This window comes from Balaenoptera physalus (assembly GCF_965194825.1).
Source record: "Balaenoptera physalus genome assembly, chromosome: 2".
NCBI lineage: Eukaryota > Metazoa > Chordata > Mammalia > Artiodactyla > Balaenopteridae > Balaenoptera > Balaenoptera physalus.
The window spans coordinates 130795730-130816608 of NC_138883.1; the positions used below are offsets into that span (position 1 = coordinate 130795730).

The window sequence follows — 20879 nt, forward strand, 5'->3', positions numbered from 1 at the left end:
GGACTAACTTACCAATAGATAAGTAATGTGGTGGACAGGCTTATTAGTTGGCCTTGTCATTACTACTGCCTTACTTGGCTTCTGCTGTTCTACCAAACCCCCTCCCTCTGGCAAACACCTCCTCTGTCCATGCTGGACATATGGGATATTAACATTGGAAGCAGGATGAGTGGCCATTATTGTCTATTCTTTCTTCTCTGCTCTATCTATCTCTTACAACCGTCCACACAGAATGGGAATTTAATGCAATAGTAAATTTCTTGAGAATTATAGCCTGTGGACAAAATCTATCCCAGTGCTGGATCTGTCACCCCACTCTCCAAGTGACACCTATGGATTAAAGGTATTACATTTTACCCCTAAGAATGATAACCTCACTCTCACCTTGGCTAAACCTACCCATCTTGAAGTTCATATCCCATCTCTAACGCAGCTTCCCTACTTGGATTCCCTCTAATGAATACAAAGCACTCACTCTAAAGTGCCATTGCTCTGATCGTCTTGCTGTCACTGCCCATATTAAATGTCCCTACCAAAGGGAGGAACTTGCAATAACACCTTAGGGCTGCTCTGGACTCTGATCAATGCTTCTTCCATTATCCCACAATTTAAGTACCGCGGGATTGACTCCTGTGGAAATCTCACCTGTTGGTGCCCTCTGAACCAACTCGATGAATACACACAGGGACCAGAAGGGAGACGTACTTATTGGAGAGGGAAAATGCCAGTTGTCTGGCATTTAGTATATGGCCCTCCTAAGGCCTGGGGAAAAGCCACTAGTCAAGAATTCCTCAGTAACCCCCGCTATGCAGGTGGGCCTCTCTCCCCACACTGCAAGGGCACCCCCTCTTGGGCTAGCCACTTATGGAGGTGGTTCAACTCCCCAGAACATAAGCTCCCCCTGGGTACCTGTTCCTTTGTGGCCCAAGAATAAACCAACTGCCCCATCAGACCAACCCCAACTCCTCCTTCCCTTCTCTGGGGTGGGCTCTAGCCCTTCCTTGTTTAGATAATGCCCAGTTGGGGGAACATTGCATGCTAGGCCAGCTAAATTCTCGGAACCTAGGTATAACCATTCATAATATCACCCTGCCCTGAGATAAAAGAGCAATAGGATTGCTATTGATCATTCTGGCAGGAATAGGGACTGCTCCAGACTAGCAGCTCCCTGGGGAGGCTTTGCATACCATGAAATCACTCTACAAAATCTCACCCAGGCCTAATTGCTACTATCCTGCTTATCTTTGGGCCTTGCCTCCTTAACTGCCTTGTCAACTTCCTTAGTAAACAGCTTGAAGCCATCAAACTTTAGATGACACTGACACAAGGGTACAAGCAACTGGGACTGCAGCTTGGCGACAATCAGACTTATTTTAGGCTAGTCAGGAACAGTTCTGCTTCTCTAATCCAGGGAAAAATTATGCTCAGGTTCAGCAGGAAGCAGTTCAGAAGTCAGACCTTTGCCCTTCAACGCCCCTCAAGAATGAGGAGCAATAACAAGGAAAGGGGGATTTTATTGCCAGAGCTTCTCCAGGTCTTTGCTCAAAACCTGCCAACCCCCGCCTTTAGCAGGAGTTAACATAAATCTTTAAGTTAAAGGATCCAGAGATAAGAAAGAAAGCTACAAACAAACAAACAAAAACAGGTGGTACTAGCTGGGACCAAGATGGCCAGGAACCTGACCTCCAACAGACCCTGAGTCTCCTTATATGTTGATTTTACTAAACCAGCTTAACATGCTTAATAAGACACACCTACTGGTGTCCAGGACCAGCGATTAAGGACCATAAAAAGGATAAAAAGGGGGTGGCACCTCACTCCCTCAAAAAAGCCACGCCCCTTCCCAGGCAGACTAATGCATATGCCTCCCCATCATTAGCCTCACTCCGCCTCCCTTTGTCTTTATCTTTAAAATTAAATCCCTCTCACCAGGTAGGTGAGAAGTTGATCTGTGAACTTAGTTCCCACTTCTCCATTCTTTGGCCACTGAATAAAGCTCGAACCCAAAGGGAAAAAGAACAGAGGCCAGGCTAGGACCTGAGCAGGGTTCATAGGACTTAATTTGGTAACAATTTGTTCATTCATTCTTTGCAGGGAGGAGTAACTATCTCCTAGGGGGTCAGAGTCTGGAGAAAAAAAGGTAAATTAATCTTCATCAGGGCTAAACCAGAAGTTAATTCACAACTTTGCCAGCAATAAATAAAAATAAAACATCCACAAAATGTTAGTGGCTCTCAACATCCCCATCCCATCCCTCCTCCTCTGCCAGCTACCAGGCCGGTGAGTGGGAGGGGGCCTCGGAACCAGCCCTGGGCGTGAGTGAGCAATGGGCCAGTGTGCAGGGTGACCCTGGGCTGTTCCCTGCCGCCAAGCACCCAGCTGGATGGCACAGGATGGCACATCCCAGGAGAAAGGCTGGTCAGAGGCCACTTCAGCCCTTCCTCCTCCCCTACGTGCCCAGGAACAAAACGCACCTGCCTGCGTCTCGGGAAAAGGCCACCTCCACGCCCTCGACCACCGCGCGCCTGCTGACTGCCCTCATGCTGACTCCCGAAGCGATCACTTCTGGGCCATCCAGAAGGCACACACCGCACTCAGGGTGGAAGCCCCGGATGTCGGCGTCCCCGTAGCCCCAGTTCTTGCCACACTGTTCCAGAAAGATGGCCTTGGCGGCGGGGTCCATGCCCACATGCACAACGAGCTGTGTGAACACACGTGGCGGCAGGAGATTAGGGAAACTGAGGTCTGCTCTGCCCCCCAGACCACACAGAGGGAGAGCTCCGGGGTGCAAGACACCTCAACATCCCAAATGTGCCAGCATCACCCCCATCCCCTGCCTGCTTCCCCTGATGAATGTGCTGGAATGAAAAACAGCTGGATAGAAACCCATGTGGCATCTAACTTAAATACTTTTATATTTTAAAATATTCTTACAGGGTAGTATATTCCCTTTTTCCCTGGGGGATCCAGCTGGTATCTAAGCGTGTCCCAGGAGAAGCTTAGCCTTTCTGTGGAGGCTTCCATCTCTTTTATGAAACTCCTTAATAAAGGAAGTTAGTAACAGTCTAATAAAATATTGTTAGAATTTTTTGAGCCGATTATTTTTCCTCTTTGAAAAAATAGCTGATTGTTTTATCAAAATATTTGGGGTGTTGTCTTAATGGTTTGATGGTCTATGTTTTATTAATATTATCTGGTCGTCGTATTTGGGGGATATTGGTACCAGCTTCCTATACAGTAACTCTGTTGTGGTAAGATAGGTTGGGAGTGATGAAGATGGGCCTCCCCAGGTGGGCCACTCTCCCGTCTCCCAGTGGGGGCTGCCCTCAAACTGCTCTCCTAGGTCCAAGAGGTCCTTGCCTCTCAGCCCACCTCACAACCCACCTGCCCTGCAAGGGCCTGGCTGGGACCTAACCCAAGGGCCTCTCTGTTAGGTGGAAACTACCTTTGGGTCCGGGCTGGGAATAATGCTTCCATTTCTTTTCCTCCTTCTCTCTCTCCAGAGTCTTATTCCAAGATCTACTCTGTCTTTCATCTTAAACTTTTACAAATAGACCCTTATGAAATCATCTGGGCCCTTACTGGTGGGATGCAGGGGCAGGGTACACTTCAGCCATCAACCCTAGAAACAGTGTCCTGAGGTTCACAGGTTCTGGGTCTCCACCACATAATCAGCCCCCTGTCCCCCAGCCCAACTGTCTCCCCAGCTGTCATTTACTTGCGGTTGAAGATCCTCCCAGATTCTGGTGACCCTCTGCTTCACCTCTCTGTAATCCACTGGCAGTTGAAGAATCTGCAGCTCCACCTCCATGTCACTCCCCAGACCCAGCTTGGAGAGTTCCTGCAGAAAGAAACAGGTGGACTCATCTTGCCTTATGGAGGGCCAAGGGGAGTTCCTGAAAAGCCAACATCGGGGTCATCCAGTCCATTCTCAGGGCCTTCTGTGGGCCTGGACCCTGCCCTCAAGGAGTGGCGAGGGGCCAACAGGGGGGCCGTGGTTCCTGCCCCACGCACAAGGCCCCACATAGCTGCTTCTGTCAAGGTGCACGTACCCGAGAGGCATGCCTGACCCAGTCTGCAGGTTAGGACATAGTTCACAGAGGGGATGCAGGGGAGTTCTAGGGGACAGATGGGTGTGAGCCAGATGAAGAAGCTGGAGAAGAGTGTGCCAGGCAGAGGGAGCTGCAGAGGCACAGGGAGCTTAGAACAGGAATTTATCATCTCACAGTCTTGCAGGACAGAAGTCCAAAATCACGGTGTCAGCAGGGTCATCCTCCCTCTGAACCTGGTAGGAGAAAGATCCTACCTTGCCTCTTCCAGCTTCTGGTAGCCCCCCATAGTCCTTGGCTTGTGGCAGCATAACTGCAGTCTTCACATCACCTCCCCTTTGTGCATGCTTGTTTTTGTGTCCAGATTCCCCGCTTTATAAGAACACTTCACCCATTACACTCTATAAGGCGGTGCTTTCCAGAAGGCTGATGGCATTACTCTTGCCGAAGTAGAAAGTGCAGGGAAGCCAAACTGTAGTTCTCTGTGGCCTTTATAGAGCTATAGGTGTGGAATGGAGTGCATTTGACACTGGACTTGACACCTCTGTGTATTTTACATATCTGAAAGACGATGCCCAGGAGACTGAAAGGCCCTGCTTCTGCTTATCAGCTGTTTCCTTTCAAGCCTCTAATCTGATGCTAAAACAGCCTTGACTAGAGGCTGACATTAGAATCCCTCCACTGTTGGATTCTAGTGGAACTCCTGGTCTAGGGCTGCACTCCACAACCAGCCACCTTGACATTTCAGTGCAGGAAATAGGAATAGGCACTCTAGGTAGAATAAATACAGATGTCACACATTGCCTCACATCAGCTCAGGTCATGTTTTGCCATCAAATAGGTTAAGGAAAACTTTTAATATTTAGAAATCTTTGGATGTCAGAATTGCAGATAAGGGATTGTGGACCAGTATAAACCTGAACTTGTTCAAGTATTACCATGGAATTATTCTCCAGTATCTTCCTGGCATATTTTCTCTCCCTAACTAGAATGTCTCCCTCTTCCTCTTTCCCTCCCAGTTGTCCCTACAGGGAGAGCTGGCAGCTTGGGAGATCTGCCCTGTCACCAGCTCTAGGGACACTGCTAAGGGGCAGCCAGCCTCCCCTGGAAAGAGGTGACCACTGTCGCCCACACTGTGGGGCTGGAAGTCCTGGGGCCTGCTGATTCCCCTGGAGTACTTTCAGCAAGGGGAGGAACAATTGGAGCCAATAGACATCCGCCACTGAGGACAGAGGGCAGACAGGAGGGTAACCGCACCTCCACTGGCTGCAGGCCTCCCAGGGCCTTGGCCAAGCTGCCTGGATGGCTATGGGAAGTCTGCAGCCATCCTGAGGTCACCAGTATGTGTGGTAAGCTGTACTGGTATTGGGAGGGGGAGCTATGGACTGAAAATATGCCCTCCCCCACCAAATTCATATGTTGAAACCCTAACCCCCAATGTGATGGTATTTGGAGATGAAGTCTTTGGGAGGTAATTAGGTTTAGATGAGGTCATGAGGGTGGGGCCCCCATGATGGGATTAGGGCCCTTATAAGAAGAGGAAGAGAGACCAGAGCCTTTCTATCTCTGCAATGTGAGGGAGGACATAACCCGAAGGCAGTCATCTGCAAGCCAGAAAGAAAGTTCTCACCAGGAACCAAATCTGCAGGCACCTTGATCTTGGACTTCCAGCCTCCAGAACTGTGAGAAATACATGTGTGTTGTTTAAGCCACTCAGCCTATGGTATTTTGTTATAGCAGCCCAAGCTGACTAATACAGGTGAGCTTCCAGTTGGTAATGAGATGAGGCCTGGTTGAGTTTCAGATACATGCCAGTTCATCCATCCAACTCATTATAACTCTTGAAGGTGACACAGCCAACCTGGGACTGAAGTCAGAATCTGATTTGGGATATTGAGGAACTCCTTCCAACCTGCAATCATGGAAAGAGTCTCCAGGCACTGACTTATGTGGACACTCTGCTCCCTCAAGCATGTGTTCTCCCGCTCTCTCTCTCTCTCTGTCTCACAGACACACACTTGGTGTCCTGGGCCATCTACACTGTGACCCATGGCAGACAATAGCATTTTACAAAAAATAGGCCAAGCTGGTGGTCATCAGTAGCCTAAGCCTGGAATGAGGAGGGAACAGGGCAGAAGGGGGACACATGCAAAGCGAGACCCCGACTATAGTGCTGCAGGGAAAGGCATGGGCTTTGGAGTCAGAAAGACGAAGGTTTGAGATCTGGCTCTGCCACCTTTCACTGGGCAAACTTGGGCATGTTATTTAGGCTTGGTGCATCTCAGTTTTCTCATCTGTGAAATGGGCATAATTAAAAGCCAGAGGGGTTTTCACAAATGTTAAATGATTCACAAAAAGTGCCCAGCACAGCATCTGGCACAATCGGGACTTTATATGAGGGATCGATGCTTATAATTAATCCATATTAATTTGAAAAAGTCGTGCAAGAGGGATTTATTGAAAGTGATATTTATTAGAATTTGATGAGCTTGGGCCTGTCAGAAGCAGTGAGTAGAACATTCTGCATAAGCAGTCGGCAGGCCACTGGCTGCCACCACCCTTTCTGCCAAGGAGGGTTGGTTGTTTTAGCAAAGAGAGTATCCGTTCTGTGCAGACCAGAGAGAGCCAGGGGTTTGTGCTTTTCAGACTGGCACACTTTCTCAGCTAGAACTGCAGAGTGTTTTGTGCTCAAGGGGCAGAGACAAAGCCTGGTATAACTGTCACCAAACTGGAATTCAGGGTACTGTTCTAGCCACAGGAACCACCAGGCTCTGCAGGGAGCTGAGTGCCCATGCCAGGCCCATAATCCCGCAAAAAGCCTGAACCCCACCAGTCACAAAGGTCCTCAGGAATCAGAGAGTCCCGCCTTCTGCCTTTCTCCCACTTCTTCTTGCCTCCATGTCATCTGAGATCTGGTCACCAGGAACACATGGCAGTTTAACAAAGGGAACCGAAAGAAGGAGAAAAGACACCAGTTGCTCTCTGAATTGTTTTTAAAATCCACCGAGACTGTGGCACCAACTGGTGTTGCAAAGCGGTTGCTGTTTTTCCAAAATCTGATTCTTCCCTTATCAAATGAGAGTCTGGGGCTAGTACCAGGAAACAGGAAAGCATTTCTTCACTCAGGCATTCAAGAAAAACTCCCCGAGTGCGTGCAATGCGGTCCTCTGCCAGGGCTTGGCGTGTCCTGGAGGGTCACATTCTCAGAGGAGACGCAGACCAGGAACGGGACGTGATCACAAGAGTCCTGGTTCCGGTTCCAAGGGCTGTGTTTGGCCCCCGCCAGCTGCGGAAGCCTGAAGGTGAGGACCCCCGACTAGGGCATTAGGAAGGGGCCCAGACCCCGCTTTTTCCTCTCCCTACTGTGTGGGTTTGGGAAAATTATTAAAACTTGCTGAGCCTCAGTTTCTTGATCTGCAAAACACAGTAATAACAGGACCTCCCTCGCAAGGGTTGCTGTGAAGGTTAAGCAAGACTGTACACATGGAGTTGCAGCCTAAGAGGGCTGCACAGAGGGGTCTCTGACTGGGGCTTGGAGGATTAAAAGACTGTTCGAGGGAAAGGAATAGCGGGAGCTTGGAGGTATGTGCAAACACCCACCCTCCCTCCCTCCCTCCCTTCCTTCTGCCCTTCCTCCCTCCCTCTCTCCCTCCTTCCCTCTTCCTTCCATTCTTCTCTCGTTCACTTATCCATCAGTCATCAGATGTGGATTAGGCACTCCTGCGTGCAGCCTCTGTGCTGGGCTCTGGCTGAGGGTCTTGGTGTGCCTGTGTGTGCATGTCCGGGGGCTGACCATGGAAGAGGAAATGACAGCTAGTTCTTCTTGACCTGCAGGGCTGGAAGGGACCTGGGAACCATCGGGTGCTGAGACCCAGGCCTGGGCTCCCTCCGACCTCATCAGGCTGGAGGTGTTCCGGGGAGAGAGAAACTAAGGCCAGAGCTGGGGAGGGGCTCACCAGGCCCAGGAAGAAGCCCATAGAGGTGACAGGAGGCCTAGCACACTAAGTATAGGACAGCCACCGGTGGAGCATAATGTAGCCATTCGAAATGATTTTACAAAGAATTTATTGACATAGGAATACCCATGAAAAGAAGTAAGTTTAAAAATCAGGATCTCAGACTGTTTCCTGCAGCCATTTATGGAAATGTAAACATACTGAAAATGGTCATCCCTTAAGGGGAGAATTAGGTGAGATTCCTATTTCTTTCTATACTCGTCATAACATTGTCACAATGGAATATTTTTGTATGTAATATTTTTCTGGTTCTAAAAGCTTAACAAAGAGTCCAGTAATCAGACTAGCTGCCCCTGGAGCATCCTCGCTGTGTGCAGGCACTACACCCAGCACCCTACCCCAGTCCCCCGATGATGTCACCATTTTACAGATGACAAAACCGAGGATAAGTTTAAAAGAAGGGAGGAGTTCCAGGGAGTAGTCACAAAGGAGATGTTACCACAACATTGGGGTCAACTGTTTAGGGCTTGGGATAGTTCCCAGGTCACTCTCCTTTCCTTAACAAAGCCAAGTTCCGTTCTCTATATGTGACGACTGTCCCAGCCTGTGCCCAATATCTTTTGGTTATTCCTCCAAACTAGTGGGTCTCTTGCCTGAAAAATCCAGTATGAAAAACAGTGACCCCGTAATTCCTAATCCTCTAACTAGAGCAGTTGTCTCCAAATATTTTTGATTGTATGCCCCTACTGATAAAAGATTTTAGTGTGCACACACGCGTGTGTGCATGCACGTGCACACACACACACTATCATTAGCTGATGTCTTCATGTCTTAAGGCATGGTACACACTGCATGTGGGCTTCACTGTTAATAAGTGGATGTATATCTATATTTTCGGTGGTTTTCTTAATTCTTCCCTTTTTTTGGCCAATTTCTTATTAGATTGTTCTTGTTTTTACCTCAAAATGTGTCTGGGAGAGAACTCAGATGAGGTTAGGAAAAGGGTCACTTGGCTGTTTTCACATGTTTGTTCAGGTTTGCACCATGTTATCTTATATCTGTGGGGTTTTTGAAGATCATTTTTGTAAGGATTCCGTGATCATAATTTGAGGCTTAGTTTAATTAAAATTGGATAATATAATTCTGAAACCCATTAACTGGGCTGAAATACTCTGTAATAAAATAAAAATGATTCAAAGACGGAGGGCCTATCACCATGGTGTCCTTTGCTCCAAGGGTGACACGTTCCCTCTTCCCTCAGGAAACCAAGCCTGTCCCGGGACCTGCAGATGTACAAAGCCAGGTCAGCTTTGGTCCAGCTATGAAATTTAGTTTTATAGACTAAAAACATAGAGATTCACACCCATTAGGATGGCCACTATGAAAAAAAAAAAAAAAGATAGCAAGTGTTGGCAAAGATGTGGAGACACTGCAACCCTTGTGCACTGTTGGTGGGAATGTAAAATGGTGCAGCTGCTGTGGAAAACAGTACGGACACTCCTCAAAATATTAAAAATAGAATCATCATGTGATCTAGCAATCCTATGTCTGGGTACATATCCAAAAGAATTGAAAGCAAGAGCTCAAAGAGATATTTGTACATTCATGTTCATTGCAACATTATTCACAATAGCCAAGAGATGGAAGCAACCCAAATGTCCATTGATGGATGAATAAATAAAATGTGATCTATACAATCAATGAAATATTATTCAGCCTTAAAAGGAAGAAAATTCTGGCACATGCTACAATATAGATGAGCCTGGAAGACATTCTATGCTAAGTGAAATAAGCCAGTCACAAAAAGACAAATACTGTATGATTCCACCTATATGACGGATCTAAAGTGGTCAAACTCATAGAGACAGAAAGTAGAATAACAGTCATCAGTGGTTTGGGGGAGGGGGAAATGGGGAGTTGTTGTTCAACAGATACAGAGTTTTAGTTTTGCAAGATGAAAAGTTCTGAATATCCGCTGCACAACAACGTGAATATACTTAACACTACTGAAATGTACACCTAAAAATGGTTGAGATGGTAAATTTTATGTGTTTTTAACCACAATTTTTTTAAAAAAACCATAGAAATGGAAATCCTGATATTTTCATCCTGTCCTCCAACGGATCAACTTGCAAATCCCATTTTGGAAATGATTTTGGATCCTCAAGTAGGTGCTGATGTAGGAAGTACTGGAGGACAAGGGGTGGGTGGGCCTGCACACCTCTCACCTCTGCTTAGGAGGTTGGGCAGGAAAGGGTTAATCCAGCAGGCTGTGGCTGCTCAAACTCTGCACATTTCCAAGAAACACCTGTCTTCAGGACTGGCCCTTGGCTGGCTCCTGGGAGAAAGAGCTCTGAGCCCTTGGCATGTTCTGCTTGTATGCCTGTGGCCTTGGGTCACATTGTGCTAGTTTTTATTAGAGTTTATGCCAACTGTGTGATTTATGGTGGATGCCTGTTTTTGCTCTGGAGTTTGAGTAGCTGAGGTCAGGCAGGCAGGCACTGCATACCTATGTGACTGACTCCAATAAAAACCCTGGACACCAAAGCTCAGATAAGCTTCCCACGTTGACAACACTTCACACCTGTTGTCACATGGCATTGCTGGGAGAGTTACATGTATCCACGCAACTCCACTGGGAGAGGACACTTGGAAGCTTGTACCTGGTCTCTCCTGGTCTTTGCTCCATGCACCTTTCCCTTTGGTGATTTCAATATGGATCCTTTCGCTGTAGTACACTGCAACCGTGAGTATAACAGCTTTTCTGAGTCCTGATTCAGGTGAATCTTGGAGCCTGAGGGTGGTCTTGGAAACCCCCTGACACAGAGGTATCTCAATGGCTCTTGAATCCTGGCCTCTCCTTAAGAATCATTTCTTCTTTATTTTCTCCTACTAGCTTTTTTTCCAAGCAGAAAAGAAGGCAATTTTCTCTGTTTTCATTCATTCATTCATTTTTTTTCAACATTTTTCAAGTCCTTCCTTTGTCCAAGCACTGTGCTGCCCTGTTCCTACCATGGGTGGGAAATGCCTGTGGAAAGTAAACATCCTCAGAGCAGGGAGAGGGCGGGCAGGAGAGCTGGTACTACTAGGGTCAACCTGGAGGTCACAACTCATTGTAGGAGTCAGGAGAACAGGCTTGGAGTCTAGTGGGTGCAGTTCAATTCCAGATTTGCCCCTTGCACACCACCTCAGGCATTTGACTTTGGGAAAATGACTTAGACTTTAAGAGCCTCGATGTCTCATCTGTAAAACTGAGAGCCCTTGCAGTGGCTCTCCATGGTGATACTGTCCCCACAGAGGGTGTTTGAACATATGTGGAGTGCTCTTAGTGTTTAAGGGAAAGCTACTGACAGTGCCTCAGAGGCTGAGATGCTAAATATCCTTCAATGCACATTTCACTTTATCCCACTCTCTACACACGATAGTCTCAGAATAACAATACTAACTACACTTTTAACAATATGATGACTCAAAAGTTTGAGATATTTTTGTTTTCTATTTGGTTTTTTGTCCTTAAAGTAAATTGCTGGGTTTCAAAACTACTCATCATAGTTCCTCTCTGTGTGGTTGTGTCACTAACTGGACACACTGTTAGGCTCATTAACTCAATTTACTCATAATTTCTATGGATTCCTTTTTAAAAAATTTAACGTTGCTTTATTAGTATGTAAAATATGCTACATGGTTCCATAGTTAAATCTACAGAACAAGCTTTACTCGAAGAAGTCTAGTTCCTTTGTTTTTCCCCTCCATAAGAAACTATTTTTTAGTTTTATGATTTATCCTTCATTTTTAATTTTCATAAACAAATATGTGACATATATTTAGGCACCCCTCCCTTCTTATATATACTTTCCCTATCTTTGTGCAGCTGTCTTTCTTTATTTTTGCCAGTGTACCTTTGGGAGAGCTTCTAGAAATTTTCTGGATTGCTGGAGCAACACATATATTATCTTGCTGGGATTGCCAAATTCCTCTCCATTGGGGCTGTACCACATTGCATTCCCTCCAGCAAAGTATGACAGTGCCCATCAGCCTCACAGCCTTGCACACTAGTTGTCAAACTTTTGGATTTTTGCCAATCTGATCTTAGCATGGCTTTAATTTGCTTTCCTCTTATGAGCAAGTTTGGACATATTTTCACATGGGTAAGAGTCATTTGCATTCCTTTCTCTATAAAGTGACTCTCCATATCTTAGGCCTACTTTTCTTTAGGGTCAGTCACCTTTTTTTTTTTTCTACTTATAGAAGCTCTTTATATGTCAGGGATACTGCCTTTCAACTTAGAAGTTTATCAGCTGTATTTGCCCTGCAAGGACTGGACAGGACTGAGTGGGGAAGAGAAAGGATGGAAAGGAATCACCCGTCTAGCTGTGGAATAGCAATAGGGAGTCTGCCATGTCCAGAGACCTGGCTAGAAAGGAAGGTAGGTAGAGATTGCCACTGGAATTTGCTTTTCAGAGGGACACGGTTGGATGTTATTCATCTCTGAATTGATCTCCAGTGGTTTGTGTCCCAAGAATAACACTACACTTTCATTGTCTGTCAACAGTGCCCTCAGCTCCAGTGGGTCCCCGTCTGGGAGCCTGGGCAGATTCAGGCTTCTGCTTGTGGCTCCCAGACCTATGGAGGCCCCAGGCAGCCAGGAGCAGAAGCTTAACCAGAACAGCTACCTGATCCATAACAAGCAAAATCAAGGGTATTGGAGGGGAGGTACTGTTTAGGCTATAAGATCAGCAGTTAATGCTCTTGATAGGGGCTGGGTAGCTGAGGAGTGCAGAGTCATTAGTCACATGATCTTTCTTGCAAGGGAGATGTTTTACAAAATAAAGTGTTCTCGGGCTTCCCTGGTGGTGCAGTGGTTGAGAGTCTGCCTGCTAATGCAGGGGACACGGGTTCGAGCCCTGGTCTGGGAGGATCCCACATGCCGCGGAGCAACTGGGCCCGTGAGCCACGACTACTGAGCCTGCGCGTCTGGAGCCTGTGCCCCGCAACGGGAGGGGCCGCGATAGTGAGAGGCCTGCGCACCGCGATGAAGAGTGGCCCCCGCTTGCCGCAACTAGAGAAAGCCCTCGCATGAAACGAAGACCCAACACAGCTAAAAATAAATAAATAAATAAAAATAAATAAATTAAAAATAAATAAATAAATAAAGTGTTCTCTGAGTGTTAATCCCCCGCAGACTTTACGAGCCATAGAGGACCTCAACCTCAGGTCTGTTCAGCTTACCCTGTCTCTGCAACTGGGTGGAAATGCACCCTCATCCATTCAGCACATCTGATTTTTTCCCAGTGAACTACAGATGGAACAATTAACCAAAATTATCTCAGCCCAAAAGAACATTCCTCCTGCTGGTCTGGTTTCTAATTACCCAGAGGCATGTAGTCAAAGGAACTTGGGTCTGGAAAGTCGAGGTACAAGCCTGTCACATCCAATTTCCTCTCCGCCTCTTCCAGCTCTGATACCCGTGGTCCTGTGATGCTACCCATGGCCTTTACAGCCGCTACTCCCTCCGCCTGGACCACTTGCCAGGGAGGCTGCTCCTGGTCATTCAGGTCCCAGTCAAAATGTCACATCCTCAGAGAGGCCTTCCTGGCCCACATTGCTAGAGGAGTTCCCAAGTCACCATCCAACACATCACTGTGCCCTATAATCTTCGTGGCCCATAGGACTTGCTGACATTCTCTTGCTCAGTTTTTCATTTCTTGTCAGTTTTGCCACCACGGAGGACCAGCACCACCGGAGTGGTGTGCTCCAGATGTTGTGGAATGACATGGAATGATCTGTCCCACAAATCCTGCACGATTGCATTCTTCACTGGGATTCCAGGATTATCCCAAACAAAACATAATAATAACTCTGTCTACTTAGACTTCCGGAATTTTATCAAACTTTCCAATCACCTAGATTTGAATATTTGACTGACAAAAAAAGTGCCTTGTGGGGCATGTACTAAATAGAGAAGCAGGAGTCTTTGTTGTCCAAATGAGGGAGTGGGGTGTTTAATTTCATTTTCAGTTTATTTTTCAAAATCGAATGTGGGAGATATTTTTGCCTGTGCGTTATATTGGTCATTAATTCTAGTCAAGCCAGACCACTTGATTGACATCTGTAAAAATCTTGGGAAAAAAACTTCAAATATACAGATGCAATATATTATTATTAAGGTTATTTTCAGTTCCTAAAAAAAAGTGACCAGTCAGGAAATTCAAAGGAATTGAGTTAATGATACCTCTCCACTCCTTTCAATGACCTTTGTCTTGATTTAAGGGTGCTGGTTTAATAGGATTTATATTAACACTGTGGTACTAATCAAACCGGCAAAGGTTTTAGAAACCATAACACCCTAGTGCTGGGGTGTGTAATGAAGCACCATGTACTCTCATTCACTGCTACTGCAAAGGGGAATTGGTATAACCCTTCAGAAGGGTAATATTAGCTCATGTGGTAACATATCTCCAAGATGGTGTTACCAAACCGAACTTGGCAGTTTGGTACTGACACGAGGTTGTAGTGGAGAGAAGTACAGCATTTGCTGCAGGGCCAAGCAAGGAGAATGGGCAGCTCATGCTCAAAAGATCCGAACTTGGACTTCCCTTGTGGTGCAATGGTTAAGAATCGGCCTGCCAATGCAGGGGACACAGGTTTCAGCCCAGGAATATCCCACATGCCACGGAGCAACTAGGCCTGTGCGCCACAACTACTGAGCCTGCACTCTAGAGCCCATGAGCCGCAACTACTGAGCCTTCATGCCACAACTACTGAAGCCCGTGTGCCTAGAGCCCGTGCTCCACAACAAGAGAAGCCACCGCAACTAGAGAAAGCCCACACGCAGCAACAAAGACCCAATGCAGCCAACAATAATAAAATAAAATAAAATAAACAAAGAGAGAAGCCACCACAATGAGAAGCCCGCACACTGCAACAAACAGTAGCCCCCACTTGCCACAACTAGAGAAAGCCCGCACGCAGCAACAGAGACCCAACATAGCCAAAAATAAATAAATAAATTTATTTTTAAAAAAATAAACAAAATCTTTATATAATTCCTTTAAAAAAAAAAAAAAAAGACCCGAACTCCCTGATGGCTTTCAGGGAAGGATTTTTAAAGGCAACATTTGGGGTGAGGGGTGCAGGGGGCATGAATTTCTTCTGATTGCTTGGTGGTGAGGTAACAGGGTGGTGTTTCAGGAATCTTAGTTATTAACTTTCTGGTTCCAGCCAGTCTGGGTCTACAGGCTTGTGGTCAGTGTGTAGTCACCATCCTCCACCTGGGTGGGGAGTCTTAGTTTCTGCAGAACAGCACAAAGATTTGCGTCAGATTGTTACGTATACCCCTTGAGGAGGAACTAGGACTCTGTGTTATTGCTGAACTATTGCTTAAGCTATTATTAGTTTTTGTGCTTGACTGCTTTTCCTTTGTTTCTGCATTCCCTCACTTTCCTAATTAGTAACTGCTTGAATCTGCTCTTTGGAACTCTGGGAAGGCCTAGGAGATGAAAGCCTTTTTCTACAAACAAGAAACACGGAACATGGGGAGGCTTTTGTACTGGAGAGGGCCCAGCAGGGTCCTACTCGATTTCAGTGGCTTCAGTTATGGAATGAATGTTTGTGTCCCCCCAAAATTCATATGTTGAAGCCCTTATTCCCAGCGTGATAGTATTTAGAGATAGGGCCTTTGGGAGATAATTAGGTCTAGATAAGGTTATGAAGTTGGGGCCACCACAATGGGATTAGCATCCTTATAAGGGCATGATGAGACTAGAACTCTGTCTGCATGCTGCATACACACACCAAGGAAAGACTTTGTGAGGTCATAACCAGGAAGTGGGCCCTCATGAAGAACCCAACCATGTTGGCACCCTGATCTCAGACTTTCAGCCTCCAGAACTGTGAAAAATAGATATTTATTGTTTAAGCCACCAGTCTATGGTATTCTGTTATAGCAGCTGGAGCTAAGACAGTCCCCAGTGGAGCATGCCTCTGGTATTCACAGCCTGGTGTCATCTCCTCCCACAGTGCGCCCAAGCTGGCCTGAACTCATTTTCCCACCATAATTCAGCCAGTTCAGGGCCTAAGCCATAAGAGGGCTTAGCAGCTTCTCCCCTAGGCTACCCCGTGGGGAGACCTCCTGTGGCAAAGTCTGCTGTCCTAGCACCCCAGCCAAGCTCCGTGATCCTGTCCCAGCCTCCTTCCTACTACAACCACAAGAGAGACCCAAGCAAGACCAGCAGGAGAGCTGCCCAGCTGAGCCTAGCTGACCCACACAGCCAGGAAGGATAATAAAATGGTGGTTGTTTGACGCCATTAAGTTCTGGGCTGGCTTGATTGCAGCAACAGATACCCAACCCAGAACATGACAGTAAAGATTGAGAGAACATGCACTATACTTGGGGTTCTTTTTAGATGGGGAATTACAATGGGGAAATTTTCTGTGTTTCTTTGTGATCTTTGGAGGTCTTATGTAATTGCTCCTTAGTAACTGGAAAACAGAACAAAGCACATTGTTAAAAGTGAGATGTACGTTTTTTCGCTTCCTCGGGAATGTAGTTTCATTAACAATGATATTCCTTCACGAATGTTAATTGCCCCTGCCAAGTTCTAGGCCTGTGCTGGGTGCTGGAGACAAACTGGAGACCAGGACAGAAAAGAGAGAAGCAACAGATACAGAGAAGAATGTAATGGGGGAGGGAAGGTGGCCAGGTTCAGTGGCAAATGTGTGCAGAAATAAAGATTATGGTGAAATAAGCCAGACACGATGGACAAATATTGTATGATTCCACTTACATGAGGTTGCTAGAATAGTCAAATCCATAGAGAAAGAAAGTATAATGGTGATTACCAGGGAGGAGGGAATGGGGAGTTAGAGTTTAATGGGTACAGAGTTTCTGTTTGGGAAGGTGGAAAGTTCTGGAGATGAATGGTGGTGATGGCTGCACAAGAATGTGAATGTGTTAAATGCCACTGAATTGTATGTTTAAAATGGTTAAGTTATATGTTATGTATATTTTACCACAGTTAAAAAATATGTGTCGATTCCCCATCACTCTTTTCCACCAATATTTTTTAACATGACTAAAAAGTACAGTCTGAAGAAAGACTAAATTCACAGTAAATCACTTAGGTCAGGCTGACATCTCCATCTTTCAGACAGGGTTAATAACTAGGTAGGGATTTTAACAGTCTCCCATTTTCTTTTTTTTTAAATTTTATTTATTTTTGGCTGCATTGGGTCTTCGTTGCTGTGCACGGGCTTTCTCTAGTTGTGGTGAGCGGGGGCTACTCTTTGTTGCAGTGCGTGGGCTTCTCATTGTGGTGGCTTCTCTTGCTGTGGAGCATGGGCTCTAGGTGCGTGGGCTTCGGTAGTTGCAGCATGTGTGTTCAGTAGCTGCGGCACACGGGCTCTAGAGCGCAGGCTCAGTAGTTGTGGCGCATGGGCTTAGTTGCTCCACGGCATGTGGGATCTTCCCAGACCAGGGATTGAACCTGTGTCCCCTGCACTGGCAGGCAGATTCTTAACCACTGCGCCACCAGGGAAGTCCCTCCCATTTTCCATATCCAAAAGCCTTCTGGAGTTCTGTGGCATCAAGATCTAGAAGTTGTCTTTCAGATGACAGCAAGGGAATCTGAAAGGTGACAGTGTCTGAGCTTCCGGTCTACTGAAGGAGTCTCAGGATTTGAGAAGTCCTTTTCTTCTAAAGAGAAGAATTTTGGATGGCAATTATTTCCGCAAAAATTCTGTATTGCAAATCCAGAACAATCTAAATGTGGTTATTTTACCAGGAACTAGGGAAGAGGCAGGGACAGTGGTGAGTACAGACTTTTCCGGTGGCCAGGGTCTGAGGATATGAGCTGTTTGGAAAAGGGTATGGTCTTGGAAAGGGAAGCTTGTGATTAAATGGTATTTATTTGATGTATCTTTGAGGAACTAGTAAGGATATGAGCTGAGCTAAAACTTTACAGGTTATTATTTTATTTGATTAAATCCTAACAGCAACCTTTCGAGCCAAGAAGGGGAGAAGAAAGGAGGATCTGGTCAGCTTGGGCCTCAGTCTCCTCACCTGTATGATGGGAACAATAACAATACTGTGTCTATCATAAAGATTATTAGGACCCCAGGGAGGTCAAGTAAAATGGCAAAGAAAAAGAGGTCTTTAATGACTTTGATGGGAGTAGCTTGAATGTGGAACCAGGGCTAGAAGCCAGGCAGTGGTAAATGAATTTAAAAATTAACAGGACTTATGCTCTCTCTCTCTTTCTCTCGCTCTCTCTTTTCTTGATCCTCTGGCTAGAGGTTTATCAATTTTATTGATTTTCTCAAAGAACCAGCTCTTGGTTTCTTTGATTCTCATTATTATCTTTCTGTTCTCTAGTTCATTGATTTCTACTTTGATCTTTATTATTTCGTTTTTTTCTCCTTCGTTTGGATTTAATTTGCTCTTTTTCTAGTTTCTTAAGGTAGAAACTGAGTTCACTGACTTGGGACCTTTCTTCTTTTCTAATATTGTCATTCAGTGCTACAAATGTCCCCCTAAGTTCTGCATTAGCAATATGCCACAAATTTTAATATGTTGTGTTTTCACTTTCACTTATTTCAAAAGACTTTATAATATTGCTTCTGATGTTTTCTTTGATCCATTGCTCATTTAGAAGGGTATTATTTAATTTCCAAATATATGCAGATTTTTCAGATATCTTTCTGTAGTTGATTTCTAATTTAAATCCACTGCAGTCAGAGAATATACTTTGTATATCTTGAATTCTTTTGAATTTATTCAGACTTGTCGTATGACTCAGGATATGGTCTATCTTGGTAAATGCACTTAAAAGAGTTGTATTCTGCTTGGGGTGGAGAGTTCTGTAATGTCAATTAGGTCAAGTTGGTTGATAGTTTAAGTCTTCTGTATCTTTTTGCTGATTTTCTATCTATGTGTTCTATCCATTATTGAAAGGGGAATATTAAGATCTCTATAATTGTGGAATAATAGGACTTACAGTTCTATTAGTTTTTGCTTCAGGTATTTTGGAGGCACTGTTATTAGTGGCATAAATGTTTAGGGCTGGGCTTCCCTGGTGGCGCAGTGGTTAAGAATCTGCCTGCCAATACAGGGGACACGGGTTCGAACTCTGGTCCAGGAAGATCCCACATGCCGTGGAGCAACTAAGCCCGTGAGCCACAACTACCGAGCCCTTGTGTCACAACTACTGAAGCCCGTGCACCTAGAGCCTGTGCTCCGCAACAAGAGAAGCTACCGCAATGAGAAGCCTGCACACTGCAACGAAGAGTAGACCCCGCTTGCCACAACTAGAGAAAGCCCACGTGCGGCAATGAAGACTCAATGCAGCCAAAAATAAATAAATAAATAGATACAACAACAACAACAACAACAACAAAAATGTTTAGGGCTATGTCGTCTCGATTAACTGGCTGCTTACTATGTAATTGTCTCCAAATTATGAGCTCTCAGAACATAGTTACCAAGACGGATAACGGATAGGAATGATCTTACAATGGGCAAAAGAGAGGATGACCCCAGCCAGGATGCTGCCTGAGGACTGCTACCCCGAATGCATCTTACGGCTCCCCAGCCATATCCCCATCTCTGTGGAACCCAGGGCCTGAAATCTCACCTCCATAGATGCTTTGGGTTCAACAGTCCCTGTCTAGATCTTTTTGCAAATGCCTGCGAGAGAGGAAACACTGCATCAGCACATCTTCCTGCCCAGAGAGAAGGTGCAGCTTGTGAGGGGGGTGGGACCCAAAGCTGGGAGAGTCAGGAGCATCCCAGAGAAGTGCTACCTTACCAAGGCTGGTCAGGGGTGCAGCGTAATTACCTGTGCTTAGATGTCAGTTCAGAGGCCTGGGACCCATCAATTGTGTCTCAAATTGGTTCGCAACCTTCAGGCCCACGAGGGCCTCCATGGGTTTTGGAATCCCAGGTGTAGCATCCCTAATGTAATGCCAACGTTTTTTCAAAATGTGAAACGTGCTTCTAATGTGAATGTGAGGATGAAGATGAGAAAAACCATTGCTAATAGCCTCTTTTGTTTGTTTGTTTCTCCAAAAGCTCTGTCCCTCCCCAGAGGAGCTAAGGGTTGCCTTTGAATCCCAGTTCAAGCTGACATTCTGCTGCCTGATCTCCAGGGTCACACTTGTTTGTGTACTTTTCTCTGGTGTTAGACTGTGTGTGTTGCAGGATATATTTTCATCCTATTTATGGCAACACAAATACAACCCTAATGCCCTCAGGATTCTGGTGTGGATTCCACAGAGCAAGATAAATAGGCCAGAGTGTTTCCTATGCTGACAGAGTGTGTAATCCAGAAAGGACATGATGTATTTCATCAAATCTGAGCCCAGAGAGTGAACGCAAAGCATTATTGTATAAACCACCAAGAAAGCAAAAGCTCTGCTCGACTGTAACAAAGCATAAGATAGAATTGACTGTAAGATTCGTCTGATTTCAGGATGCCAAAATGTTGTTTAAAAAAATGGAAGTGGCTCTTTGCATCAATGAAATATGATAAGTGATGTGATAAGGACAGGAGTACAAGCAGTTTTTTTTTTTTTTTTTGACTACATTGGGTCTTCGTTGCTGTGCGCGGGCTTTCTCTAGTTGCGGTGAACGGGGACTACTTTTCGTTGCGGTGCGTGGGCTTCTCATTGCAGTGGCTTCTCTTGTTATGGAGCATGGGCTCTAGGTACGTGGGCTTCAGGAGTTGCAGCATGAGGGCTCAGTATTTGTGGCACACGGGCTCTAGAGTGCAGGCTCAGTAGTTGTAGTGCACAGGCTTAGCTGCTCCACGGTATGTGGGATCTTCCCGGACCAGGGATTGAAGCCATCTCCCCTGCACTGGCAGGCAGATTCTTAAC

General features: G+C 45.8%; 1 protein-coding gene and 1 long non-coding RNA gene across 11 annotated transcripts in view; one reads left to right on the plus strand and one right to left on the minus strand.

The window, feature by feature from the left end:
- PGPEP1L (pyroglutamyl-peptidase I like) overlaps window positions 1-20879 on the minus strand; it is a 63930-nt gene that overhangs the window by 24451 nt on the left and 18600 nt on the right. For 5 of the 10 annotated variants that reach the window (XM_082448479.1, XM_082448481.1, XM_082448482.1 and 2 more), the window contains exons 3-4: window positions 3719-3841; window positions 2475-2701 (exon numbers count right to left, since the gene is read on the minus strand). In XM_082448479.1, coding sequence (XP_082304605.1) covers window positions 2475-2701; window positions 3719-3841 — 350 coding nt within the window. The remainder of the gene's footprint in view (window positions 1-2474; window positions 2702-3718; window positions 3842-20879) is intronic. The other 5 variants (XM_082448473.1, XM_082448478.1, XM_082448477.1 and 2 more) reach the window with 2 other exon arrangements.
- LOC309654482 lies at window positions 3852-13114 on the plus strand. Its single transcript, XR_014260285.1, has 2 exons — window positions 3852-10751; window positions 12892-13114. It is a non-coding gene; the product is annotated as an uncharacterized lncRNA (long non-coding RNA).